General features: G+C 52.5%; 2 protein-coding genes across 7 annotated transcripts in view; both read left to right on the top strand.

Annotated features, from left to right (window-relative positions):
* Positions 1–17,439, top strand: part of Dennd6b (DENN domain containing 6B) — a 31,469-nt gene extending 14,030 nt beyond the window's left edge. Inside the window, exons 10-22 of one of the 4 annotated variants that reach the window (XR_006637697.1) lie at positions 332–454; positions 538–633; positions 725–819; positions 956–1,021; positions 1,315–1,379; positions 1,480–1,569; positions 1,677–1,730; positions 2,067–2,176; positions 2,258–2,360; positions 2,444–2,518; positions 2,591–2,725; positions 16,429–16,476; positions 17,403–17,439. Coding sequence is in view for 3 of the 4 variants with exons in the window: in XM_045151758.1 (XP_045007693.1) it covers positions 332–454; positions 538–633; positions 725–819; positions 956–1,021; positions 1,315–1,379; positions 1,480–1,569; positions 1,677–1,730; positions 2,067–2,176; positions 2,258–2,360; positions 2,441–2,518; positions 2,591–2,713 (1,003 nt within the window). In the remaining variant the exon portion in view is untranslated. Of the gene's footprint in view, positions 1–331; positions 455–537; positions 634–724; positions 820–955; positions 1,022–1,314; positions 1,380–1,479; positions 1,570–1,676; positions 1,731–2,066; positions 2,177–2,257; positions 2,361–2,440; positions 2,519–2,590; positions 2,876–4,151; positions 4,442–16,428; positions 16,477–17,402 lie in introns of those variants that run through there. The other 3 variants (XM_045151756.1, XM_004650408.3, XM_045151758.1) reach the window with 3 other exon arrangements.
* Plxnb2 (plexin B2) overlaps positions 6,517–22,007 on the top strand; it is a 30,437-nt gene continuing 14,946 nt past the window's right edge. For 2 of the 3 annotated variants that reach the window (XM_045151754.1, XM_045151753.1), the window contains exons 1-2: positions 16,429–16,476; positions 17,403–17,453. The gene's annotated coding sequence lies outside the window, so the exon portion shown is untranslated. Of the gene's footprint in view, positions 6,608–16,428; positions 16,477–17,402; positions 17,454–22,007 lie in introns of those variants that run through there. The other variant, XM_045151755.1, reaches the window with a different exon arrangement.

The following is a 22,007-nucleotide window of genomic DNA, read 5'->3' as shown; positions in this document are numbered from 1 at the left end:
CCTGAGGCTGCCTCTTTGTGCCTTTTTAGGTGTCTTCAAGAGAGTCTGGGCTTTGAGACGATCCTGTCTCATGTTGGGCCCAGAAGGAGCCAGGGCTCTAGTGTGGGAACCCCTTCTGGGGTTTTGGGGACTGTATCAGGAACTGCCCAGCCCCTCACAGGCTGGTCAAGTTGCCTAGGCCAGCTCTAGTTTTCTTAGGTGGTCTGTCATTACATGTTGCTCACTTCCTCACCACTATCTTTGGGCAAGGTGATGCCCTGTTTTCACCAGAGCACCTGTGTAGCAGAGAGCCACCTGACCTCCCCAACTGTCCTACCCTGCCCTGCCCTAGGTGCTTCCGGCCTGTGCTGACTCATGTGCAGACCCTATGGGAGCTCATGCTCCTCGGGGAGCCTCTAGTGGTCCTGGCACCCTCACCTGACATGTCCTCGGAGTTGGTGCTAGCCTTGACCAGGTACATGCCTTGCTCACTGGACTATTGTGACTGGATTGGGCTGCTTCCACTTCACCTGCTTCTTGCTTCCCTCAACCCCACAGTTGTCTGCAGCCTCTCAAGTTCTGCTGTGACTTCCGCCCCTATTTCACCATTCATGACAGCGAGTTCAAGGAGCTCACAACCCGCACACAAGCCCCGTAAGTGCATGTCCCCACTGCCTGCCCGCCTACCACCTCTCCCGAGCCTCTCTCTCTCCCTCTCTCTCTCTCTCTCTCTCTCTGTCTCTAGACCAAACGTGGTCCTGGGAGTTACAAACCCTTTCTTTATCAAAACACTTCAGCACTGGCCCCATGTCCTCCGAATTGGGGAGCCCAAGATGTCAGGTGAGTAGTCCAGAGACTCAGTCACCTTACACAGCTCAGGACCTTACGGGTTAGGGGTCTGTACTCTGACACCTGAGCCCACAAACATGGGCAGAGCTGCCAGCACTGAGATTGGGCCATTGGGTATATTTCACAGGGGACCTTCCTAAGCAGATCAAGTTAAAAAAGCCCTCAAGGCTGAAGACCCTTGACACCAAGCCAGGTCTGTGCCCACACCCCAAGGCTGGAGGCCCCTCTATTCTGTTGGAGCCTATCCTGCACTTGATAGATCTTCCAGTGGTGACGGTCAGGCCTTCTGACCCTTGCACTAAGGCCCCATGGAAATGGATGGGGAGTTGTCTTCTGTATCAGGACTTCTGAGTCTATGATTGGGTGGGGTAAGATGTGCAGGTTCTGCCAAGGGATGGGATTATAGGCAGATCAGACACCCATCCTCATCATCAGTAGAGCTATGAGAGTGTGGAAAGGATAGCCACAGATCTGACTTCCTGCCAGGCCTCTACACCTTATATACTGCCCACCTCCATCGGGACAAGGCACTACTGAAACGGCTGCTCAAGGTATATGCTGGTGGTTGGGGTCTAGACATGGATGCTTAGTGTGGTGTGAAGGATGCAGGGTCCTGGCCAGCGTGGGGACTCATCTCCCTGCTTCCTGCAGGGTGTACAGAAGAAGCGGCCGTGGGATGCACAGAGTGCCCTACTTAGGCGGCACCTTCTGGAGCTTACTCAGAGTTTCATTATCCCCCTGGTGAGACGGGCAGGGGTGCCAGCAGGGTGGGTTAGCAGCAAGGGGCAGTGGTGTCAGAGGCTGTAACAACAGGGGCTGTGGCCCACACTCACTCTTCCCTCCCTTAGGAGCACTACATGGCCAGCCTCATGCCACTGCAGAAAAGCATCACACCCTGGAAGGTGGTGTCTGGGAGTCCTGGGGAGGGTGAAATTGGTCCAGGGAAGGCCTGGGGCAGATGTCCACATGGAGCAGAGGCGGGTAGCAGTGTTGTAGGAGCTACCAGGGCATAAGGCTGACCCTGTACCTGCCAGGAGTACTCCCATAGGGCAGATAAATAGGAACCACAGGAAGGGGCTTTGACAGAACCCTTGAAGGGCTGTTCACAGAGATTTGTCCTAGGCAGGGTGGGGCAAGTATCTTTAGATATGTCCTGGGAGGAGGGTGCCAGCCTGTTGAGACGCAGAGCCTGTAGGGCTGTGCTTCCCAGAATCCAGCTCACCTGGCCTGTGTCTCAGAGTCCCCCCCAGATTCGTCCCTTCCGCCAGGATGAATTCCTGCATAGCCTAGAGCACGCAGGACCCCAGCTCACCTGCATCCTTAAGGGGGACTGGCTGGGCCTCTACAGGTAGGAAAATAGTGGGCACAGTCTGCTGTGGCTGCCCATTAGTAGACTGGGTCAGCTCTATAGCTGCCTCTTGCCACCCAGGAAGTTCTTCAAGTCACCTCATTTTGATGGCTGGTATCGGCAGCGGCACAAAGAGATGGCCCAGAAGCTGGAGGCCCTGCACCTGGAGGCGATTTGTGAGGCGGTGAGGAAGGCAGAGGTAGGGGGATAGGCCTGGGTTCAGGGTGTGTGGGGCCAAGTGAGGAGAACTTGAAATGTCCCCAGCAGGACGTTGAGGCCTGGATGAAGGACAAATCGGAGGTAGAGGTGGTGGACTTGGTCCTGAAACTTCGGGAGAAGCTGGTGAGAGGCCTCCCTGCCCTGCCTAGCCTCCACCAAGAAGTGTGCCTGTCCCTTAATGCCACTGCCTTACAGGTGCGGGCACAGAACCACCAGCTCCCTGTGAAGGAGATGACACTACATCGAGCACAGCTGTATATTGAGACAGTCATTGGCTCCCTGCCCAAGGACCTACAGGCTGTTCTGTGCCCTCCCTGAGACAGGGCCAAGGTGTGTGGTCACAGGGGCCTGCCAAGCCTCCCTCTTCCTTGAAGGGTGGTCCTTCACCAAACTGGAGCTCCCAACATTGGCTCCCTGCCCTGGCTGCAGCACCTCCTGGAACCACCTTTGTACCAGTAGTAAACATGATATTTGAAGCCACAGCCTTTCCCTGACTGTTGGGGGATTCTATGCTGTCAACTGCCTCACCCCCTCCTGGGCCCCACCTGTCCTCCACATGGCTGGAGTTGGGAGCCCTTGCTGATGTGGGTGCCCCCACCACCTGCCTCCTTCTGGCTTCCATCTGTCCATACCCCATGCCTTGTGTTTGGTTTGTCCTTCAGCCCAACCGGCTGCCTGCCTCAGACAGAGGGAGGCAACTGCCAGGGCTAGTCCCTTTCCTCACAATCTTCCCACTGCCTCTTCTGGTGACAGGAGGGGTACTTATTTACCCAGGCAGCCACTTGAGAGGGCATGAGGTTGTTTTGCCCTGTGAGGATTTAGGTATCCCATTTACTATGGTTTGACAGGGTAAGGGGAGCAAGAGTGGTGTGTGGTCCAGTATCCCTGCTAAGAAAGCCAGTTCAGCCTGTCCTTTGGGGTGCTCATTATGGTCCTGGTTCCCTCTTTTGAAATACTGCACTAGGCACCAGATCCATGCAATCCACCTAAACTGCTAAGGGAAATTCTGGCTGTCCCTCTTGTGTTCAACTCTGCTTCCCCCGTGAAGCCTGAGGGACCTTGAACTCTAGCCTAACCTTGCCTCCCATGTTTCCTTGGCTTCAGGGTACAACTGGGAGCCTGTGCTTATTTAGGCAGGGGTAAGGGTCTCTTTGAGGTGCCATCTGTGAGTTGCACACACATGTAGTGACTCCTTGCTGGGCTTACTGTGGTACAATGTTGTCACCATCCAGCACAGTATGTTAGCATTGTCGGGATCTTTAGGAGGGTGCACAATGAGGTGTGGATCCAGAGCTGCAATCAAGCCCGAACTATTGCCTGTAAAAGCCTATGAGTGGTTAGGGTTATCCTGACCTCTTAGACCTCTAGACTCTTCTGAGAGACTAGGTCATGTAGATGCCTCAGAGGTCAGTTGTGGAGCAGTTGGTGGGGCAGAGTGTGGCATCTAGAGATGTCAGACTTATCCCTATGGTGCCTGAAAGGGATGCTGCCAAAGCAAACTGGTATACAGCTACACAAAATACTTTTTCTTCTCAAGCCCCCATGTAACACAATTGTAACTTGTCCTGGGTTCTTTGGACTCCTTGGTTACACCCTCAAGTGTGCACTGCCTGGCCTTCGATGGGACCCCAGCTAAGTCCTCATACAACAAAGCTAGGTCATTGTTCACAGGTGCCAGCACTATTGTTAGTCCTTTGTGTTGACTTGTCTACTCGGCTTCAGCCAAAGACAGCCTGTTACTGTTCCTCCTTTACAGGTAAGAAAATGAAGGCAAAAGAGAAGTAAAAAGGTATACATACAGTTGAGCTGGATCAGTCCAATGCAGGGACCAAGGATCTGTCCATAGTTAGACACCTGAGCAGAAGCAAGTGGAAGTGGAGATCCTGGAGTGAGGAAGAATGATCCTAGCTCCCAACAGAGGTTTAACCTGTCACAGAGGTGCCAGCCTCCCTGTTGGGGTCCTGGCATCTTAAGAAATTTGTGAGCCGGGCGTGGTGGCGCACGCCTTTAATCCCAGCACTTGGGAGGCTGAGGTAGGAGGATTGCCATGAGTTCGAGGCCACCCTGAGACTCTATAGTGAATTCCAGGTCAGCCTGGGCTAGAGTGAGACCCTACCTCGAAAAACCAAAAAAAAAAAAAAAAAAAAAAAGAAAGAAATTTGTGGAGACTCACACCTTCCAGTGTGACAACCAGAGCTCCAAGGCTATGTCGGGACAGCTGAACACTAGCTATAAGGTGCCTCTGCAAAACCAGTGCTTTGGTATACCCAGATTTTGATAGCACAGTGCTGGGTCAGAACTGTCTGAGAAACCTACTCCATGGTTGCAATTATGACCCCTTCCTTGAGGGGCACACCCCAAATGTCACTGTAATATAGTTTCCATTATTCTGAGGGCTGCTGCACAGTACAAGAACCTGGGCTGCAGGGTGGTCTCCACAGAGCACTCAGTGACCTCAACTACCCTTAGCTCAGAAGTATATACCAGCTTCCTTTGGGTCCTGGTAGCTGAACATCAGGACATTGGGGGCGGGCTTCAGGGCATAGACATGGAGGTGGTGACACTGGCCAGGGCATACCCCAAGGCTGAAGCATATAGGAGTATGTGTAGAGAAGCCTCTCAGGGTTCCAGTTCCCCCCAAAGGCTTGTTCTGTCTACTGGGTAGAGCATAGAACCTGAGGCTCTTGCTAGCTTCTTTTCTACCCACTCTTTCTCTCCTAAGATGGAGTCAGATCTGAGCTGGTTGAGCCTTTGTCTTGGGTAGGGTTAAACCCACCTTCCTTCCTCCCAACGGAGGAGAAGGAACACATAGCTTCAAAGCTCTTCCACTTTTCCCACATACACCAGAGGGTTCTCCTGGACTGGATGCCTGGGTGGGCAAGAACTAGTACAACAAAATTATGGGCTGCTCTGTAGCCACTGAGGCTCCTTGGATTGGCAGATTTGAGAAAGCCATGAGTAGGCATTCACTGAGCAAAGAGGGCTGGGTGGAGATTAGAAGGCAGACTGCTCCAGGGACTCGGCCGGATGGACAGGACAGCTCTTTACCCTCTAGCTTCCTGCTTTCTATTTTGAGCCCCACTCAGCCGGGGGCACTGGCTTCTGGTATTAAAATATCTTTTTGCTTGTCAAAACTTTTTTGGTAAAAAGTTTGCTCTGTTAATACACTGGCAATTTTGTGGCCCCCTGTGATGGGGCTTTGTTTGGTGAAAGGGAGAAGGTGTGGGCTGAACAAGGCCTGGCTGCTTTCTTGTGGGGGAAGGCAGACTTATTGAGTGAAGGACTCCTTAAGATCTGTAATGATTTCATTTGGCTTGGCGAGAATTGAAAGCAGGTCTCCATAGTGGGGAGTGGAGGAAGTAGTTTGCAAGTAGAGGGCAAGTCTGGGTTTGGGGATAGGTCCCAGACTCTTGTCCTTAGACAGTGGAATAATGTCCATGTCACAAGTCCGTGGGACCATAGTGTGGGAGCCTAAGAGCCACACGTGTCGATCCCTCCCCCCCCCCCCCCAGGAAGTGGACCTGTTACATCCTACAGGCATTGAAGACTTTTGAGAAGGCCGGGCCAGTGGAGGAGGGCAGCTGGGAAAGAATGACTAGGAGGTCATTCCCAGAGGCTTTTTCTCTAGGAGGCTGGATGGCTGGGATTCTTGGGAGAGTCTGAGTCTAGCAGACCCCACCCTCCCAACCAGCACTAGTGTGGCTAACTAGCCTCAGCCTGATGCCCCAGTCTGGGGGGTGAAACTGCTCACGTCCCGCCCATCTCAAAGGGCACGTTTGGGACTTCCGTCTGGCTCAGCTGAGGTTACCCCCTAGTGCCCAGCTTTGTGCTCTACTTGGGCCAGCCAGGAACGCCTAGGGTGGTGCACAGGCCAAGGGAACTCAATGCGTCCGGGACAACGACAGGGCGCTGCCGGGCCGTACCCGCAGGTGCAGAAGTGGTCTGTAGGTCAGGGAAAGCCCAGGGTAGGGGGGCGCTGGGGACGCCAACCGCCCCGCCCTCCTCTTTCCTTCCACCTCCCCCCTCCGTCTCGCCCCTCCCTCCCGGCCGCCCTCCTTCTCCCCTGGCGGGGGCGGGGCCGGCGACTCCCGCGCGCTCCGGCCCCTCCTCGGCCACACAAAGGCCTGTCTCCATGGCAGCCGCGCGGGCCGGAGTGCAGCTCGGAGCCGAGAGCGGCCCCGGCGCCATCAAGCCTCTACGGCGCACTAGCAGGTATCGCACTTGGGGACGGAGCCTGCGGGGGAGGGGGCGTCGCGCGGGGTCGAAGCTTCTCTGTCGGTGGCGCTTGGCCCCCCGACCTACAGCACCCTGGCTCGGGGACCTGGGGCAGTGCCAGTGTGCGGAGGGCGATGCGGGCCTGCGCTTCTGTCCGTGTCAGTGTGTCCATCCGGCAGGGCCTGGGCCCTCCTGCTTTGCCAGTAGCGCCGAGGCCTTCGCCTTCGGCGCTAGGAGGTTGGAGAATGGGGTTTGGCGGGGCAGGTCCTTTCGACCGGGTCTGGTTTCTGATCCTCCCTCTCAGTCCATGTCCCCCAACTCTTCACTGCCGAATCAGTGCACCCAGAAGATCATCCGGTTTGTCAGAGATCCCCTCCGGGCCCTAGTCCCCAAGCTAAGCCTGCGCAGACGCTGGGCTCTGCCGGGGCTTTCCCCACGGGTCTAGCCTCAGCAATCTCCACACAATCTGACAGGAGACAAGGGGAAGATAGGATCAACAATCTGGTGAGACTCCACGTCTCCTGGCAAGGTCTCTCTGAAGTTCCTGGTCTGGTGTTTGGGCGGACACACCTGGAACCTCTTGGAGGTCTTAAAATTTAGATTGTGCGGGCAGCTTCAGCCTTGTTTCCCAACTGCTGACCCTTTACTGCACATGCCATCTCCTTCCTAGAACCCTTCATGAATGGTCCCTTACTGCCTTCTCTGTGGTCAGGCTTCTTATTTGAGGTTCTCTGAGCTCATGAGCCCCAGAGTTTCTGGCCACGTCACTTGACTCCTTTTCCCAGCTCCTTGGAAAAGGAAGGCTTGTCTGCCTGCGGCCACCATTGTGGTAGTGGTGAGAACTGGGGCTCAGGCCCGGCCCAGAGCCAGTGGATTGAGGCCTGGAGGGCTCTCTGGACCCTCACTTGCCCTGGGGAACGCCCCCTTTAATGTCTATCTTCTTTCTGTTTACTGAAAGTAAAGCTGAGTCTCTTCAGGACTGCCCCCCCCCCCCAGTGGGAGAGCCTGATTGCTCAGAGATGGGGGCTCTACACTCACTTGCCACCCTGGTGCTGAAGATGGCTATCAGAAAGACAGACTGCTGGTGGGAAGAGTCTTCCCTCTCTGGTATGGAGATGAGGTCCTTAGGAAGGAAAGTAAGGTTAGTGAGTGAGTGAGGTGTTCTGCGGGGTGTGCCAGTCCTTATGTTACATAGAAATTTCTTAGAAGATTGAGGAATAAGCAGGTAGACTAGGCAGGCTGAGTCTTGGCCATTTAGCCTTGCATGCCCTGTCAGGATGGGGAGGCCTGAGGTCTGACCAGGGGTTCCTTGCCCCAGGAACTGAGGGAAGTTACTGAGAAAAACAAGGGTTTGGAATGCGAGTTCCCCCCTCCCCCGCAGGCTGCTTGCCAAGAAGGAATTATTTTGGATTATCCAGCCGTATCCAGCCACCCGAGGGGGAGGCTGCGTCTCTGGGAAGAGGGATCCACTTCCGGGCCCTGGGTTGAGAGCCCCAGGAGGGAGGAGCTGGCAAGTCTGGGCAGATCTGCCACCTCCCATGGCTGCTCAGACCAGTCAGGGGTGGGGTAGGAAGGCATGCTTCACCTTTGAATTAGAGAAGTCCTCCAAAGCCTGCCCATAAGTAGGCCTTGCTCAGCCTGGGGTGGGTCCAAGCCTCTCAGAGGGAGGCCATAGAACAGGAGGCACTTTGGACCCTGCTCAGGGTCCCCCTTTACTCCCAGAAGCCATGCATATCTCGAGTCAGATACACACCATGAGTGGATCACATACTTCTGGCAGGAACTTGGATCAGGTTGATGCGGCACATCCTTGGGATTTTCCTAGAGCTGAACCTTAGGTCACTCTCCTGTCCTCTGATAACTGACAATCTAGCTACTCATCAAGGTGCAGCCCAGCTCTTGCCTGTTACAACCCCTCCCTATTGGAATGTAGTACCAGTAGGATATCCCACAAGTGGACAGGGATGGATCCTGGGAGAGAAGCCATTATAGGATGTTGCTGGGTTGACTCCTGGGGCTTATGGCTGTCTGGCTCCTTGCAGGCCCTGTGCCCAGCAACCTGCATAGAGATAACATTAGTAGGTAGTGCTGGCAGTTGAGGCCCAAGGACAGGAAGCCCAGGGGCTTGGCCCTAGCCCTTGCTTGCTAGTGGAGCAGAAGGGATTAGATTGGAAGGAACTCCTCTGGGCTGGCAAACTAGGAAGGTGTCCATATGGCTCATGTCCTCCGTTCCAGAACTCCAGCCATTCTGTAACATCATGATATCCTATCTGCCTGGTACCTCTCCTGGTGACTAGTGACAATGGTTCCCAGGATTGCTGGATGTGGGCAGGTGTCATGGCAAAGGATCTTCTAGTGCTTTTTCCTTCCTGTCCTGCTAAGCTAGGCAAGGCTACACAGATGATAGGCACTGCCATGGAAGACTATCTTCCTGTGAGCAGTCACCACTTATGACACTCCTCTCTTCCATTTGCTGCTGCCTGCTCCCTGCCTTGCTTTTGCAGGTCAAGGAATAAGCTTTTTGTCCCTGTTGAAGGCCTTATTTAGAGTCTGCCTTGGACATGGGTGGGAAAAAGGAGGTGAGGTAGTCAGAACTCAAACCCAGGCCTGGTCAGCCAGGGCTCTTGGCCAACCCATGGAGGGGGCTGAGACATCCCACCTCCCTTCTGTAGGGCAGATGCACTGGTTCAGGTTAGTGAGTGATTAGATAGGGGCTGGGTAGAGCCCCTCCCCAAGCTAATGGCTGTTTTGAGTTTAGGGTGGTGCTGCGAATGGGTGGGGCTGGGTTCTGACTAATTATAGACTGGGAAGGGCCAAAGTAGGGAGGTAATGGGGTAGTAGGGCAGCTGCCCCTCACTTTCCTTTTTCTTTTCTTTTCTTTTTTTTTGTTTTTTGAAGTAGGGTCTTACTCTAGCTTCAGGCTGACCTGGAATTCACTGTGGAGTCTCAGGATGGCCTTGAACTCACAGCAATCCTCCTACCTCTGCCTCCCAAGTGCTGAGATTAAAGGCATGCACCCCACACTTGGCACTTTCCTCTTTTCAGACCACATGCGTCTCTGCCTTCTTCCTCTCCATGGTTTTCACATCCACTAGAATAGGCTTCTGTGCCCTGCCCCCAGCTGTGTGAGGCCCCTGCTTCCCTCTTCTGACCCAGCAAGACCCTGCTCTGTCCTAGGCCACAGGCCCTGGCAATAGCATCCTACTGGCCATTCATTGTCCTTTCAGGTAGGGTATCTGAAGTTATGGGATGGACCCCTACCACCCAGCACCTCAGCCCTAGTGGGTCTTTTTCACTCTGTAGAATTCATGAAACTGTGATAGTGACTAGACTAAAACTCCAGGCTTTTGGAGTGGGCCTGCATTGACAATCCTAAATCCTGTCACTGGGAAGGGCTAAGGCTGCCTGAGACTTGGAGTTGCAGATTTTATTTTCTGTCCATTGTCAATCTCAGCCCCTCCCCTCTTGGCCCATTGCCTTCCATGTGGCTGGCAACCTTCTCTGGAGTATCCTCATGGATTGGCTGAATTCACACCTGAGCTGCCCGAGTCCCTGTGGGCTATACATCAGAGGGGCTTAACTTGGATGGGGGTGCTATTCTTGAGGGTAGGACTGGGCTTGAATGTTCAGACACTCTTTCTTCCTTAGCTAGCTAGCTTCCTGAGGTCTCTTGACTTCTGGAATCCCAGTTTCCTCTTCTGCTGCCTGTTGAGTCTAGGCCTTAAGGAGAGGAAGGAGGCTCCAGTAGTGCAGCCTTAGTTCCAGCTCTACCATCAGCTCAAGGTATAGGACAGATCCTATCTGGATGTAGAGGCCAGCACCTTGGTGGGCAGGGCTCCCAGAACCCTTTTGGCACAGCTGGTGAGTAGTTCCCATATGAAGCTCACTAGATGAGCTTAGCTCAGATCTTTGTGCCTGGGGCTGCCCCAGTGAAAAGTCCTCCTTAGCAAGAGGAAGAAAGGAAGAACCCTTGAAATTTGCCTTTCAAGTCACAGGTGTCATAGAGTCCATGGGAGCCTTGCAGAGACATTGGAGGGAGGTGTCCATCCTGTGTAGGGATGGGAGCTCCATTCACAGGTGGCCTGCTGTGGTCTGTGGCCACTGAATCAGTATGCTACCTGCATGTGCCTGTATTGGCCAACCCATAGAGTTGGTGGCTATGGTCCAAACAGTCAGTGTAGGGTTGTATTTAGGGAGCACTCCCAGAAAGCTGTAGAGGTTTTTCAGAGGAAGAACACAACTATCTCCTCTGGCTACTTCCAGGAATCCTCAGTCCACAGCAGGATATGCCACAGGCAGCATATATGACTGTGGTAGGAGGATGTCTTGTGATTGGCACATAGACTACTGGAACTCTCAACTCATCCTTAAAGACCCTTGCCTCATCTTTAAGGGCCCTAGCCTTGAATCTAGGCAAGTGCTACTTCTAAAGACAGCTTCAACACAAGAGTGTGGATCTGACTTGGTGAGAGCCAGGGGGCTTGTGGCATGAGTGATTCAGAAGCTGAGGGCTCTGTGTCCTCTGCCTGAAATCATAGCAGCTACCCTGGACCTCTCCTGCCTTAGCTTCATATGCCCAGAAAGTAGAAGCTATTTTAACCTGAGTTCGATAAACAGGCAGTGGTGAGGGGCTGGTAGTGTGAAACAAGGGCTCCAGTAAGGCTCACTTATTCCTTCTCAGGCCTAGGTTAACTAGGGAAGTAGAGGGTTTGGCCTCTCTACCTCCATCCTAGCACTAGGCCCAATTTGGAGTCCTAGTTTGTGTGTGTGGGAGGGGGCCATAGCACCTGAAAAGGGTGTCAGGAGGGGGGTACCTTGGCAGCCCTCCCTTGTGCAGCCATGCTCCTTGTAGTACACCTCTCCACCTGGCTCAGGGTTACCATTAATTTAGACCTGAAGACCTCAGTGGTCCCAGGTGTGCCAAGCTCCTTACTAAACTGAAGAAGCAGCCAAGTGGAGAAAGGAGCTGGACTCTTCCTACTCTGAGCTGGACATTTCCTCATTGGGAAATCCTAGGCTTTCTGCCCTCACAGACAGACTGTCTTGCCCAGACATACAGCCCTGCTCACTGTTTCACCCTGAGCTCCAGACTGGTTCCCTCAAGTCCAGTTCCTGCCTGCCCAGCTCTGATAAGCCTCTGGGGCATCCTGGGCTGATCCAGTCCTGGGAACTTTGTACATCCCACCTACCCTCAGCCCCTTAGCCTAAGTTCCTGGGAATAGATTCTAGATGTTGGAGCTAGCCATCTCTGATGGCAGAATTCTAGCAGCATCACAGACATGTGTGGTCATGTGTGAGTGGTGGCTGGCACCCAGGGTTGGTGAGGTGCCCCAAACTAATTGTAGGTTTCAGCTGTGATGGGGGAGTTGGGGCTGGGGTGACGGCTGAGGTACTTACTGACAACTGACAGGGAGATTACAGGCCTTGCTGCATCCTCATTTACTCAGGCCCTCACCCATCCTCCCCATGCCCACCCCCACCTCCTACTTGCTGAGTCCCTCCTGTGACTTGGTTGAACTGGTTCTGGGCCAGCCGCAGCCTCCATGAGCTTCTGGCTGCCCTGGCCAGCAGTATTCAGCCAGCATCTGGGTAAGTGGGGGAAAGCTGTAGGGATTTTCCTAAAGCTGAACCTCAGGTCATTCTCCTCTGATAACTGAAATCTAGCTACTCATTAAGGAGCAGCCCAGCTCTTGTCTCTTACAACCTCTCCCCATTGGAATGTAATACCAGTAAGGATTTCCTGGGTTTGGGTTGACCACCTCATTTTCCCCACCCATGTCCAGGGCAGACTCTAAATAAGTTAGTAGGAAAGGAACATAGGAAAGCAAACATCCATCAGAACTAGCATTTCAGGGTCTCAAGTCTCCACGGGAGACCTGTTGTTGGCAGCTTCGCAGTGTAGTGACTCCAGCCTAAGTTAACTCACTATATATAGAGACTACAGTTGGTTAAGTGTGAGGGAGGAAGGCAGGGTGTGGTGATGCACGCCTTTAATCCCAGCACTTGGGAGGCAGAGGTAGGATGATTGCCATGAGTTCAAGGCCACCCTGAGACTACATCGTGAATTCCAAGTCAGCATGAGCTAGAGTGAGACCTTACCTCGCAAAGCCCTTCCCCCCCCCCCCCAGAAAAAAGAAAAAAAGTAAGGAATGAGGGCTGAGGGCCAGCCTCCTTGAGCTTTGGTAGGTGAGTTCTTGAGGCACCTGAGGGCTCAGGGCTAGATGCAGAGACCCTGGATACTGGGTGACCCTTAGGCCTCAGAGGTGGCTTGGATGAACTCGGGGGGGAAGGGGAGGCAGGTGTACAAGCTGGGGACTGGGCTGGCCTAAAGCCTGGAGAGGTAGGAGGGTGGGAGCAGATGGGTCCAAAAGTGGAATCATTTGAGGATTGAGGTCTGGTGGGGAAGAGTAGCTGACACTGACTGGGAGGGGTTTTTACCCTGAGTCCTACGGGAGGCTTTCCGCCCTGAGGCAAGACTCTAGCTAGCTTGTCTGTTTGCCCCTGGAGCCCCACTCCTGCTCCTAGGTCTGGTGGCTGCAGAAGCGCTCAGGTTTTCTCTAAAAGAGTCGTCCTTGGCGCACCAGCCCGACCTGAGACCCGGGGTCTGGCCCTAGGCTGCTGAAGGCGGACCGGTCTTATAGGGTTGGTGGACTGCTGGGTGGGAAGCATAGCCCTAGGAACAGACCTTGGGCAGGGGCGGAGCCACAGGAAGGGAGGCGGGGCCGTCCACTGTTCCTCTTCCCGGAGGACTTTGGTAGATAGTAGCTGGTGGTGCGATCGGCTGTGCTTGACATTTGGTGAGCACTGCTAGGGGACTTCTCCCTTTGCCCACGTGACTGCTACCGCCTCATTGTTGCCGGGGGTCTGCCCCCGCCTGCCCTTCGAGTCGTATGGTCTCCAGGCCTGATGAGGCTTGCAAGGAGAGCGGAGTCCACGTGTTCCCTCCAGGTGTGCGCTGGAGTGTGGCCGGAGCTAGGGCCGTCCTGCTTCCCGGAGTCTCGGTGAGCAGCCTCAGCCGAGCGTCCTCCCCTCCGCCGGGACTGGACCACCTATACGGTCACCATTAGCCGTCTCGCGCTCCGGGAGGAGGCTGGCGACCGCGGCGTCAGGGGAGGAGGCCTGCCACCTGGGTCTGTCTGGGAAGAATAAGGCCTGACTCCCAGAAGAGAGGACCGTCCCACCTCTGCTGCACTCTGACCGGGTTGTCGGTAGGTGGGGCCGGGCCCGCGGACCTAGGCCTCACGGTCGCGGGGTTCTGGCGTGCATACTAGGGCTAACCCCTCGGGGTCCGGGCAGCCCCTCCCTCAGACTTGTTTTGAAAACAGCAGAAGCTCGGATTTGCGGGAGTCGCGGCTTGTTTTGTCTCTCCTGATTTGTTTAACGCTCCCGGCTAATTGCACAGTTGCGTAGTCGTCGCGAGAGCGGATGCCCCGCCTCCTGAATGCCAGCTGCGGCGGGGGAGGGGCGGCGGCGGTGGGCCCCCAAAATCGTGGACCGCAGCTCAGATGCCCCTATCGGGTCCTATCCTAAGGGTAGTGTAACACCACCCTGCCTGTCAGCGCCTAGACCGAAATTGTCCCTTTTTCCCTATAGGTGCCCTGTCCCCAGTCTTGGTTTCTGAGCCTGAATTGCTAGCTTGGCTTTAGGGGGTTCCTGCTTCACAACACTCTGCCTCGCGTTGATTTGATTTGAGCCTTAAAAAGCCGCTCAACCGCCGGGCGTGGTGGCGCACGCCTTTAATCCCAGCACTCGGGAGGCAGAGGAAGGAGGATTGCTGTGAGTTCGAGGCTACCCTGAGAATACAGAGTGAATTCCAAGTCAGCCTGGGGGGGGGGGGGAAGAACCGCGTTTGAAGATACTGATAGGGAGAGAACTCCAACTGTATTCCACCCTAGATCTCTGACCTGAAGAAAGCAGAGCTGGTGTTTGAACCAGGCAGACCCACTTGTCAAGCCCTGCAGTGCTGAGGCACTCAAGAGAAGGGTCTTCCTCTGGGCCACGGAGTGGAGATGATGGTGAAAGCATCAGGTTGGGTATTGGTGGCCCAGAGGCAGGAGTGACACCCTTCCCTGGAGTGTGGAAACCCAGCTGACTGCCCCAGCCCTGGAGTCTGGTTTCATGTGTCTTACTTTTCCTTGGGGTAGCAGCCTGGGGAAAGAAGGGAACCCAAGGAGGAAAGCTACAAGGTACCCAGCTGCCAGGGTAGACCCCTTGCCTACCCTCAGTGTTATGGCTGGGAAGGAGATGCTATTAAGTTCCAGGCCTGGGTGCTGGTGTTCTCAACCACCTCCACTGTCCTCCCTCAGGCCACCCCTAGCCTCATCTCAAGGTCAGACCTTGCCCACAGAGTTCCCTTTAGTGAAGATCATAAAGGATGAGTGATGGTCCCACTGTGCTGAGCAGGGAGGTCATCTCAGGGTGTTGAAGGATAGCTAGGAGTTTCCCAGTTCTTTGAAGTGGGTGCTGTTATTACCCCCAACTTACAGATGGGGAAACTGAAGCTCAGAGTAGTTTTATAAATAGCTCAAGTAATTCTGTTGGTAGTAGGCAGAGCTGGAATTTGAATCAGTCACAGTCTTGAAGCATTGTGGTACTAGGCACTCAGGAAACAGATTTTCATCTGGATGTGGGGTGGACACTCCTGGGAGCAGGAGATGACAGGATGGGACCATTAGGCCAGGGATTAGTGGCCCAGGGCATAGGAACAATGCTAGTTTTATGTCTAGGAAGTGTTAGACCAGAGGAGTATAGTGGAAAAGACAGCAAGGTTCCAGCCGTCCTGCCTTCAACGAAATCTGAAATCTGTGTGTTGGGCCTAGTCAGTGGATTGCTGATGACCCTTCTGTGGTGTGGTAGTCTCCCTTGGCTTTGCCTGCAGCAGACCTCCAGTGGAGAGTTGGTGCCTTGGTGGTCTCCTGTGAGGAGTTTGAGGCTCAAGGAAGCTGAGGAAGAGGGTACTAGGCACAGAGGGGCTGTAGTTGGCAGGTCATCTGCTGGTTGCAGTGAATGTCTGCTGAGTCCCAAGGTTCCCTTGGGGCTACTATGTCTGAGGAGCAGCCCATTGGCTTGTTTCACAAAGATTGTATTGAGTATTAAAGCAAAAGAACAACTTCTACCTCTTGCACCCAGAGCCCTCTGGCCAGATGAACTCTTCGTTATGCAAGGCAGGTGCTGAGGACACTGCAGTATGAGGCTTGCTGATCTACTTGAACTCACTATGGGTCCAGCCTGGATTTGTTGTCAAGGGTGTAGCATGGGGGGACCATGAGGAATACTGCTGCACAATACACTTTGAGTATTCTAGTGGGATTGGGGTAGACAGTGCTTAGGGAAGAAGGTGCTGGGCTCTTTGCTTGCTCAGAGACCAGGAACAGACATATAGTGATTACACTGGACCTGGGTGCCCCTTCCTCCGTGCCTAGTAAATGAAAACATTTACTGCTATTTTCCAGTTGAGTTGAGGGCTTTGATACCCCAGTGGCTAGTATGCTGGTAGAAATGGATGTTGTGGTGGGGGTAGGTGGGGGAATATTGTTGGGTCGACATGGGACAGCAGCTTGCTTCTACCTTGCAATTTTCCAGGGCATCCTCTCTTAGGAGGCTGGGAGGTTGTATTATTCCTTGCAACAAACCAGCTAAGAAGTACCCTTATTCTATACCTCCCTGTCTGCCTACACAGACTGTTTTTGGGAGAAAAGATACAATAGCAAGAGCTGCTGAGTGCTACAATGTAACACTCTCAGCCTTTTCATGAATGAATTCATTTAGTCCTTACAAACCATTGGGGATAGTTTACTATTACTGTGTCCATTTCACAGATGGGGAAATGAGACAGAGGAGTTAACTTGCCCAAGGTCACCAAGCTAGTAAGTAGAATTCTTGGTCATGGGTATGCATGTTTTTTAGGAAGAAATTATTCTAACCAATTTTAAAAGGCAAACAGCAGCACTTGGGAGCCAGAGGTAGGAGGAGGATCACTGAGTTCAAGGCCAGCCTGGAACTACAGAGTGATATGTGATATTCAGGTCAGCTTGAATGAGACCCTATCTCAAAAAACAAGCAAACAAAACTAAGGGGCTGGCAAGATTACTTAGCTGTTAAAGTGCTTGCCTGCAAAACCTAAGGAGCCAGGTTTGATTCCCCAGTACCCAGATGTTTGGTTTTTTGTTTTTTTTTTTTTTTTTTGAGGTAGGGTGTCACCCTGGTCCAGGCTGACCTGGAATTAACTCTGTCATCTCAGGGTGGCCTTGAACTCATGGCAATCCTACTACTTCTGCCTCCCGAGTGCTGGGATTAAAGGCGTGTGCCACCACGCCCGGCTCCCAGTACCCAGATGTTTGATTCCCCAGTACCCAGATGCACATGGTGGTGCATGCATCTGGAGTTCATTTGCAGTGGCTAGAGGCCCTGGCACACCCATTTTTTCCTCTCTCTCTAATAATAAATATATAAATAAAGCAGACAGTAACAATACACTGTCCTGGGGCTGGAGAGATGGCTCACTGGTAAAAGCTGCCTGTTTCTAATAAACTGTCCTGTCCCTGAGCAGAGAAAGCAGCATGCCCTGCTTGTGTTCTGCAAAGACGACTTGAATATGATTGTTTTAGAGGCTGGGCTAGAGAGAGGCCTGCACATGTCTGAAGAGGGACTTTGCTAGGAGTTGGGTGATAGAGGAGGCAGAGGCTAGATGGGGTCCTGTGGGAAGTATCTACTTTCCACATGACCAGGAACAGCTGAGATAGGGGAGACAGGGTAGCCTCCCAGAGTGACTGCTCTTTCCTTTGCCTCCTAGAGAGTTCCTATGCCGGCCTGAAACAGACTGAGCTGGACCACTGGAGCCTTGGTGAGTGGATGGCGAGGGCTCTGCTACAAAGAAGTGCCACAGACTACTCATTGTGGGGACCTTCAGCAGGTTGTGATCACACATGACCCTCTGTAGTCTCTTCTACATCCTGGCCTAGGTAGATGAAAAGGTGGTTAGAAGGATAAGCTCAAAGAACAAGAGATGAGTCCTGCCCATGACCTCCTTAACCTATCCACTCTCAATTCTCCGTCTCCCAGTACACCTGAGTACAGGCATGTTTTGCTCAGGTGTGCTGGGCCTTGGGGCACTAGGTTTTAATCTGGAAACATCTTCCAAGGAACAGCAAGCTGGAGTGTATGGCTTCTTGGAAGTGTACCTCCAAACTTCAGGAAGGAGGCAGGCTGGTACCCCTGAGGAAATCCCTACCAGCCCAGTAAGAAGGGGTCCTGGACTTAGTTCAAAACAGGAAGCTCCCACTGCCTGCCCGCCCATTCCAGGAACACTAGTAGCAGGAAGCTCCGCTAGTTGTGCCTGGTACCTCCCACATGCACTGCTAAAGTTGCTACCTTGGTCAGGTGCTCTATGCTCCTCCGCCTGGTCAAGCAGGTCACCCAAGGCTTTGTTTGTCCAGGAAGTAGAAGAGAGCCACTTGTGGTGTGATTGAGTCTCTTCTGCCACACAGAAGTCACTGGGACTGAAGCCTCCCTCTCCCCACTACCTTGGTATCTGGGTTGTGTGTGTGTTTTGCTGGGAAAAGAGCCCAGGGTCTTCTTGCACAAGCCTAAGCAACTGCTCTCTCTACTGAGCTGCACCCTAGCCCTCTAAGCCATCTCTACTGAGCTGCACCCTAGCCCTCTAAGCCAGTTTTTCTCAGGTGTGTGGCCCTGGGGCTCAATCTAGTTGATGGTAACCAGATGGATGGGAACAACCTTTGATCCCCTGACCTTACAGCCTTGTGTTCAGGCTTCTCTAGTTGTGCTCCAGGCATAGAGGTTGGCCAGTCCCCAATCAGAGGCAGTGGGTTGGAAAGAGACTTCCCTGGGAGGTCTTTAGAGGGCAGCTGGTCAGGAGGTGCCAGTGTGAGGCCAGAACAAGAATTTTTCTGATGGGAGCAACAGAGGGATTCCCCAGTTGGTTATCTCCAGGTTCAAGACCTGGTCTTGAGCTCACCAGCAGAGGTTTGGGCGGAGGCTGGCACAGCTACACTAAGGGAGCAGCTATCTAGGTTTCTGCTTTGCTGAGGCAGTAGCCCTTCCCCTCCCCCACCCCTCACCCCAGTCCCCTCTCCACTCCCTCTCTGGCTGGGAACATTCCATTCATTCCCCTCTCCTGGAAGTTGAGAAGCTGCAGCCTACTGGGCCACTTGTTGAGCTAGTGAGGTGAGAGGAACGGGAGCTGAGCAAGTTGGTGTGTTAAGTCGGGAAGAAACAGGCATGGAGGAACATAGGATTAACATTGGCTGGGAAACTGTAGAGGACTGGCTCTATGGGGCTCAGAGCCTGGATGCTTCTCCTACTGCTCAGAGAAGCATCAGTTTTAACCTTGGAATCATTGGGACCCTGGTCTACCTGGATAGGCACCACTGCACCTGCCCGGGCAGAACCTGGATTAGGCACCCGCCCCATGCACACTGGGGTCCTAAAGAGCTTGTAAAGTCTTCTGGTCTCTGACTAAAACCACTGTTGTCTCCCCAGCCTGGTTTTGTGATGAGGCCTAGGGTTGTGCTGGCTCCTGGCTTTTGCCTCCACACTTTCCACTAGCCATGTGCTTTTTATTCAGCTGGTTACACTTCCCAGGTCTGAGGAGGCTTCTGAGGGGTGAGGAATGGAAGGGGAAGGCAGATGACAATCTGCAGAGCCCATAAGAAAAATCTACCTCCCTGTTCCATTGAGCTCAGCTTCACTCACAGCCTAGATGCCAGAAATGTCTCCCTTGGCCACAAGCAGAATAGAAGCCTCCTAGAGGAAAGGGATACCAACTGTGGGCTCTCAAAGAAGGAGCAAATGCAGTGGTCAGAGGCAGGTCAGCCTCCCAGCTCTCAGCTCTACCTACCTCAGCCAGGCTGTTTTAGACAAGTTACCTCCTTTTCCCTTCTGTTCCTTCTCCTATGACTGGAAAACTACTTGTTCAGAGCCTGGGGCTAGTGATCTGAAAGCACTATTTCTTTTTTTTTTTTTTTAATTTTTTTAATTTTTAAATTTTTATTAGCATTTTCCATGATTATAAAAAAATCCCATGTTAATTCCCCCCTCCCCCCACACTTTCTCCTTTGAAATTCCATTCTCCATCATACTACCTCCCCATCACAATCATTGTACTTACATATATACAATATCAACCTATTAAGTACCCTCCTCCCTTCCTTTCTCTTCCCTTTATGTCTCCTTTTTAACTTACTGGCCTTTGCTATTAAGTATTTTCATTCTCACGCAGAAGCCCAGTCATCTGTAGCTAGGATCCACATATGAGAGAGAACATGTGCTTGGCTTTCTGGGCCTGGGTTACCTCACTTAGTATAATCCTTTCCAGGTCCATCCATTTTTCTGCAAATTTCATAACTTCATTTTTCTTTACCGCTGAGTAGAACTCCATTGTATAAATGTGCCACATCTTCATTATCACTCATCAGTTGAGGGACATCTAGGCTGGTTCCATTTCCCAGCTATTATAAAATGAGCAGCAAAAAACATGGTTGAGCATGTACTTCTAAGTAAATGAGATGAGTCCTTCGGATATATGTCTAGGAGTGCTATACCTGGGTCATATGGTAGATCAATCTTTAGCTGTTTTAGGAACCTCCACACTGATTTCCACAATGGCTGGACCAGATTGAAAGCACTATTTCTTTCTTTTTTTTTTTTTTGGCAGGGGGGGTCAAGGTAGGTTCTCGTTTTAGCCCAGGCTGACCTGGATTGCACTATGTAGTATCAAGATGGCCTTGAACTCACAGTGATCTTCCTACTTCAGCATCCCAAGTGCTGAGATTAAAGGCATGTGCCACAACACCTGGCTTCTTTTCTTCTTTTTATTTATTTATTTATTTGAGATAGAGAAAGGTAGAGAGAGACTGGGCGTGCCAGGGCCTCTAGCCACTGCAAATGAACTCCAGATGCATGTGCCACCTTGTGCATCTGGCTTACATGGGTCCTGGGGAATAGAATCAGGGTCCTTTGGCTTTGCAGGTAAGTGCCTTAACTGCTAAGCCATCTTCTCCAGCCTTCATCTTCTTTCTTCTTTTTTAAAGCAGAGAGGGAGAGAGCATGGGCAGGCCTCTAGCCATTACAAATGAATTCCAGACGCATGCACCACCTTGTGTGTCTGATTTAGGTGGGTACTGGGAAATTGAGCCTGGGTACTTGGGCTTTGCAGATATGCGCCTTAACCACTAAGCCATCTCTAGCCCTCTATCTTTTTGGGTACAGTCTCACTGTAGTCCAAGTTGACCTGGAACTTACTCTGTACCCAGGCAGAACTCACAATTATATTCTGCTCTTAGCTTCCCTGAGGGCTGAGATTATAGGTGTGAACCACCACTTTTGTCCCTAGAAGCATTGTTTTTAATGTTTGCATCTTATGATTTCTTTTTAAAATTTCAAAAGGTTCTTCTGGAGAAATGATAATATGCGCCAAGTGATGTTTAGGGCAGTCTTAAAAGATGTGCTAGTTCCTCTGATGGTAACTATCATTGAGGTGTGGCTGTACTCTGTCCCTGGGGGGGCAGGCATACTCAGTGGGTTCTGGAGTGGGGGTGCTCTCAAGCATTAGGAAAAGATAACCTGGAGAACAGAGCCAAGCTTGCAACTTGTTCCAGAATGTTGAGGATCTGCTCTATAGATCCAGTTCTTCTCCCCTAGACAGTACATTCACAGAAACATGTGCTTGGATGCAAGTGTGCAGATGTGATCTGTCCCTGCTCTATGGCTTCTACCTTCTGCTCCTAGACAGTGAGTCTTGCCTCTGAACTTGGTAGATGTGAGCTGCTCACCCGTTCCTGAAAGTCTCTACCAGAGTCCCTCTCATGCTGCCATATCCAAGACTGCTCTGGGGAGGGGAGGGCATGGTCAGGGTAAGAGTGTGGCTAAACATTCTCTGCTGGTTCAGCTAGGGTTGGGAGTCTAGAAGGCAGCAACTGAAAAAGCTATGGAGGGAGGTGAGATCATCCTGGGCCCAAGAGGTTCAGACGGGTGGATGTAGAAATAGTATATAAACAGGGACTGGAGACATGTTAAGGTGCTTGCCTGTGAAGCCCAAGGACCCATGTTCCACTCTCCAGATCCCATGTAAGTCAGACACACAAAGGTGAAGCAAGCACAAGGTAGCACATGCCCACTAGGTGGAACAAGTGTCTGGAGTTAGATTACAGTAGTTGAGGCCCTGACATGCCGGTTCTCTCCCTCCCTCTCTCCCTCTCTCCCCCCCCCCCCAAAAAAAAGGAAAAGAAAAATTAAAAATAGTATAGAGGGGCTGGAGAGATGGCTTACTGGTTAAGGCACTTGCCTGTGAAGGCAAAGTACCCAGGTTTGATTCCCAGTACCATGTAAGCCAGATGCAAAAGGTGGTGCATGCATCTGGAGTTTGTTTGCAGTGGCTAGA

The sequence above is a fragment of the Jaculus jaculus genome, chromosome 6, assembly GCF_020740685.1.
Source record: "Jaculus jaculus isolate mJacJac1 chromosome 6, mJacJac1.mat.Y.cur, whole genome shotgun sequence".
Classification (NCBI taxonomy): Eukaryota; Metazoa; Chordata; class Mammalia; order Rodentia; family Dipodidae; genus Jaculus; species Jaculus jaculus.
This window is presented reverse-complemented; position numbering and strand designations above follow the sequence as displayed.